Raw genomic sequence first — 5,736 nt, 5'->3', positions numbered from 1 at the left:
ATTGCTCTACATTTTATATTTGATGTAATGTTTACATTGTTCAATTAAATGGAGTCGAATGAAACCGATCGTACTGCATTACCTCTGGATATCCTTGTTGCTTATTTTGATTTTAATCACCTTATATACACACACACACACACACACACACACACACACACACACACACACATATATGTATACAAACAATATATGAGTATATGTACATGTATGTACATACCTTCATCTACATGTACACATAGATACATAACTGGGTACATGACGTGGCAAAAGAACATGGACAAAATGATAAACAAGGTACAACAAACAAGCAAGCCACATAGAAACATCTCCTTCATCAGGTGTGTGTGTGTATGTCCTGGGTATGAAAACAAACTGCATCCAGTGGCAAGGCTCCAGTTCGGGAGTCCAAGAGCTGTGGGGAATGTGGAGTTACGTCTTAGTTGTCATCACTCCCAGGTTTGCTCTGGCCCGAAGTAGTAGTACCTGTTAGGGCCCCATTTATGGGTTAAATAATTACCTTACTTGCGTGGCACCGGTAAGGTACTATCAGCCATTAAAAAGAACCACAGATTGTACTTGACAGCACTAGGATTAGAGCTCCTAACTACACTGTTAAGGAGCAGCCTGGCTCTCAGGAATTTGACCCGCCCTAGAATAGTGCAGCTGGTTGCTCTCCAAACCTCAGTCAAACCGTCCAACCCATGCCAGCATGGAAAACGGACGTTAAATGATGATGATGATATATATATATGTATATATATATATATATATATATATATATAGTTTACTGTGCCATTATAGGTTGGATCGACAAAAGGGTACTGTAAACTGTAAGAGATAAATATCATTTAATATACACAGAATCTGTAAAAGTGGAAATTCACTGTGTGGTGAAGTGTCAATTAAACCAACCCCTGTACTAAACTTTATTCATCAACCCCAGAAGGAAGAAAGGTAGAATTCAACCTTGATGTAATTTGAACTCAAAATGTAAATATCCACAACTAAATACCATTGGCATTTCATCTGTCATTCTGACAATTCTACTATTAAAATATGGCTGTGTGGTAAGAAGTTTGCTTCCCAATGACGTGGTTCTGGGTTCAGATCCAGTGTGGCATCTTGGGCAAGTGTCTTTTACTATAGCCTTGGGTCAACCAATACCTTGTGAGTAGATTTGGTAAACGGAAACAAAGAAGCCTATTGTGAATGTGTGTGTGTATTTGTCCCCAACCACTGCTTGACAACCAATGTTAGTTTGTTTATATCCATGTAGCTTAGCAGTTCAGCAAAAGAGACCAATAGAATAAGTACCAGGCTTATAAAAAAAATCAAAGTCCTAGGGCCAAATTGTTCAACTAAAATTCCTCAAGGCGGTGCCCCAGCATGGCCTGAGATTAATGACTGAAACAAGTAAATGACAAAAGGTAAAAAGAAACTTTAACCCTTTCGTTACCAACCCAACTGAAACCAGCTGAAACTGGCTCTGAGTAGAAATGTCTTGTTTTCATAAGTTTTGAATTAAAATCTTCCACCAAACATTAGTCACAATTTATGTTCCTAACACTAGCTTAATGATAATTAAGAAATATGGTAACAAAAGGGTTGATAAGAAAAATAATCAACAGAAGACATAAGAGAAGGAGACCTCAGTGTGGTCATTCTATATGCTAGAAATAATAGCCTAAATTTCCTTCAATCCACACCCTTCCAACTGCTTCTAATGTCTATCTGCCCAAATGTAGAAGTGTGTTTAACCTTTTTGATACCAACCCAGCTGAAACTGCCTCTGGCTTTGTAGTACAAATGTCTTGTTTTCATAAGTTTTGAATTAAAATCTTCCACCAAACCTTAGTCACAATTTATACTTAATGATAGCTTAATGATAACTAAGTTATTTTACTAAATTCTTTGTTATGTATAAAGTAATTGAAAGAAATACAGAACATCTCAAAATAAATACAGTAACGAAAGGGTTTAAATTTGTTTATTTCTTCTTTTGCAGGTTTTAATGCTGGTCTTGGTGCCTATAAATCTTGGACTGAGACTCTTAAACGGCTGCATGTAAGTTTAGTACCAGGGTTTTTTTCCCCCTTTTTTTAATTACACTTTTAATTTCTATGAAAACTAAAAAAAATAACTTTTGGTTTTAATTGTTAACTGCAGACAATCTCAGCCAAACAGATCTGTTCATTATTAACAACAACAACAGTATACTGACTGTTTTGCTGAGTGGGTTCTAACCAGTACTCTGTCCATTGCGACAACAAGGGTTTCGGTTGATCCGATCAATGGAACAGCCTGCTCGTGAAATTAACATACAAGTGGCTGAGCACTCCATAGATATGTCTACCTTTAATGTAGTTCTCAGGGAGATTCAGCATGACAGAGTTTGACCAGGTTAGACCATTGAATTACAGGTATTACTCATTTTTGCCAGCTGAGTGGACTGAATGGGTTAAACCCTTACATAAAACAATAAACCTATCAGTTTAGATATATCAGAAGTGGTTGTTGCCTTGAAGCTTATTCTAAGGGATTGTTGTCGTCATCAAAAACAACATGGTGGTGATGTGGTAGAATTGTTAGAGCATCAGGCACTCAGAAGTACCACAATTGGCCAACAGTAACAGGAACTTGTGTGTATGAACCATTTATAACATCTGTCATGATCTTCCAACATTGATCAAAGAATGATCTTCAAATGATGGATCTCACGGAAGCAGTGACAAGTGGCCAAGACCTTTGACTATATACTGTGCTTGAGAAGACTGGTTAAGCTAAGTGAAATCGTAGTCATGGTCTATGCCAATGTTTCATAACTGGCACCCATGCTGGTAACATATAAAAAGCACCCACTACACACTTGGAGCAGCTGGCATTAGAAAAGGCATCCAGCTGTAAAAACCATGCAAAATCAGATTGGAACTTAGTGCCGCTTACCAGTTTTCAGTCAAACTGCCCAACCCATGCCAGCATGAAAAATGGATGTTAAATGATAATGGTCATGGGTTGTGTGTGAGTTTTGTTTGGTATTTCTCCAAAATAAATCGCAACTAATTACAGAGACAACAACAGTGACACACTTCATCTTTTTACAAACTGCAGATGGACGACCTACTGAATAAAATAGAAATATTCTAAATGTGGGTGGAGGGAGTCTACAAATCATAAAACAGTGTGTTAAGAAACTAATTACTAACTGTTTTATATAGTATTTGAAGATTGTAGGTTATTGGGGAAAAAACTCGATACATTTTCTTCAAAGATTGATCAACAAATCGTGAAAAATTCCATCAAGAGACTCGCGGTCTTTTTTTGGAGTACATCAAAAGTATATAAAAATCAGTTTACATTATTCTTACTTCACCCACAGCTAGGCTTTGTTGTATAGAAATTAATTTCAGTTCTTCTTATTGACTGTACGTAAAATACATAATGCTTCATTAATGATGAACCGTCTAAAGTACAAATACACAAAGTAGGCGGATGGTGCAAAGTCCCTTCCAGACCTAGAGTTACGTGGTGGTGGAATAGTACGGTAGACAAAGCCATTAGAGCAAAGAAACAGGCCTGGAAAGCCTGGAAGGGTGGAGCTAGCAGGGAACTGTACCAGGTAGCCAAAAAGGAGGCTGGGCTGTAGGTATATATAGCCAAGGGCGAAGCAGAAAAGAAGTTTGCCAATGTCCAGTGACGTGAGGACCAAAGAACTGAAGTATTTCGGATTGCAAGACAGTGTGTGAGAGTAAATTGTGATGTCACAGGAGAGAAATGTGTCCACATGGATGATGGTGCACTTGCTTTTAATGATTCTGAAAAGAAAGAGGTTTGGAGAAGCCATTATGAAAGACTGCTGAACATGGAGAATGAATTGGAGGAGAGCCTGCCGAATGTTGACCCAGTAGAGGGACAGCTCCCTGATAGATAAAGCAATTAAGAGTATGAAGCCAGGAAAAGTCCCCGGCCCATCAGGAATCACTGCTGAGATGCTTAAAACATCTTGTGGTGTGGGCTATGGCCTAGTCACCCGCATTGTAAACCAGGTAGCTCATGATGGAGTCATACCCAATAACTGGCGTAGCAGCACCATAGTCAACTGCTACATGGGTAAAGGTGATGCTCTAGATAGAAATAACTACAGGGGTATCAAACTGCTGGATCAGGTGATGAAGGTCACAGAGAGCGTCATAACCCATCTCATTAGGGAGAGAGTCTGCTTAGATGAGATGCAGTTCAGTTTTGTGTCAGGTAGAAGCACCACTGATGCCATATTCCTGGTTCAACAACTGCAGGAGAAATACCTAACTAAAGATAAACCCCTATACTTAGCTTTTGTGGACTTGGAGAAAGCCTTTGACAGGGTCCCCCGATCCCTTATCTGGTGGGTGATGCTGAAACTGGAGATTGACGAATGGTTAATAACAGCTGTACAGGCCCTATACAGAGAGGCCGTTAGTAAGGTTAGGATTGGCAATGAGTATAGTGAAGAATTCCGGGTGGAAGTAGGGGGTCGACCAAGGTTCAGCCCTCAGTCCCCTTTTATTCATCATAATCTTCCAGGCAATAACAGAGGAATTCAAGACGAGTTGTCACTGGGAGCTCCTCTATGCTGATGACCTGGCCCTCATAGCAGAAACACTACTGGAACTAGAAAATAAATTTTGGGTGTGGAAGCAAGGTTTAAAATCAAAAGGCCTTAGAGTCAATGTAGCAAAAACCAAAGTTCTAGAAAGTAGGAAGGCGAACTCATCACACACACCCTCAGGTAGGTGGCCCTGCTCAATGTGTAGAAAAGGTATAGGTAGAAACTCCATAAGATGTACCCAGTGTAAGCTATGGACACATAAGAGGTGCAGCAACATCAAAGGAAGATTAACTGAGAAGATAGCATCCGTGTGCAGCAGATGCACAGGGGCAATAGACACCACATGCTCAGAAAACAGATTCCATCACACTCCAGGGGAAGAAACTAGAAGTAGTAGATAGCTAATGCTACCTAGGTGACCAAATTAGTAGTGGGGGGTGGATGCTCAGAGAGTGTTACCATGGGCAAAGTTTAGAAAGCTTCTACCCTACTGGTGACAAAGAGTCTCTCGCTCAGACGGAAAGGTAGATTGTACGATGCGTGTACGAACTGCCATGCTTCACGGCAGTGAAACATGGGCCTTGACTGCAGAGGACATGCGTAGGCTCAAAAGAAATGAAGCTAGCATGATCCGCTGGATGTGTAATGTTAGTGTGCACACATGACTGAGTGTAAGCATCCTGAGAGAAATGTTGGACATTGGATGTGACATGCAAGAGAGACGTTTGCGCTGGTATGGTCATGTACTACGGATGGATGAGGAGAGTTGTGTGAAGAAGTGCCATTCCTAAACAATTGAAGGAATCCGGGGTAGAGGTAGACCCAGGAAGACATGGGATGAGGTGGTCAAGCATGACCTTCGAACATTGGGCCTCACAGAGGCAATGACGAAAGACCGAGACCTCTGGAGATATACTGTGACTGCGAAGACCTGACAAATAAAGTGAGTTCATGGCGTATCCTTCACCAGCTTCACATAACCAGCCCCAGCCCATTCAAGTACTTTGGATCGTAGGGCAACCTGCTGTGCTTGAGGAGACCTTGAGTCAAGTACATCAACATCAAAATAAAAGTCAAATGGAAATTGTAGTTGTGATACCGATGCCGGTGGCATGTAAAAAGCACCATCCAAACGTGGCTGATGCTAG

The 5,736-nt window shown here is 40.5% G+C and overlaps 1 protein-coding gene across 5 annotated transcripts in view; it reads left to right on the top strand.

The window, feature by feature from the left end:
* LOC106867528 (zinc finger MYND domain-containing protein 15) overlaps nt 1–5,736 on the top strand; it is a 61,240-nt gene that overhangs the window by 49,084 nt on the left and 6,420 nt on the right. For all 5 annotated transcript variants that reach the window (XM_052972142.1, XM_014912423.2, XM_052972143.1 and 2 more), the window contains one exon: nt 2,009–2,067. In XM_052972142.1, the coding sequence (XP_052828102.1) occupies nt 2,009–2,067 (59 nt within the window). The remainder of the gene's footprint in view (nt 1–2,008; nt 2,068–5,736) is intronic.

This window comes from Octopus bimaculoides, chromosome 12 (assembly GCF_001194135.2).
Source record: "Octopus bimaculoides isolate UCB-OBI-ISO-001 chromosome 12, ASM119413v2, whole genome shotgun sequence".
NCBI lineage: Eukaryota > Metazoa > Mollusca > Cephalopoda > Octopoda > Octopodidae > Octopus > Octopus bimaculoides.
This window is presented reverse-complemented; position numbering and strand designations above follow the sequence as displayed.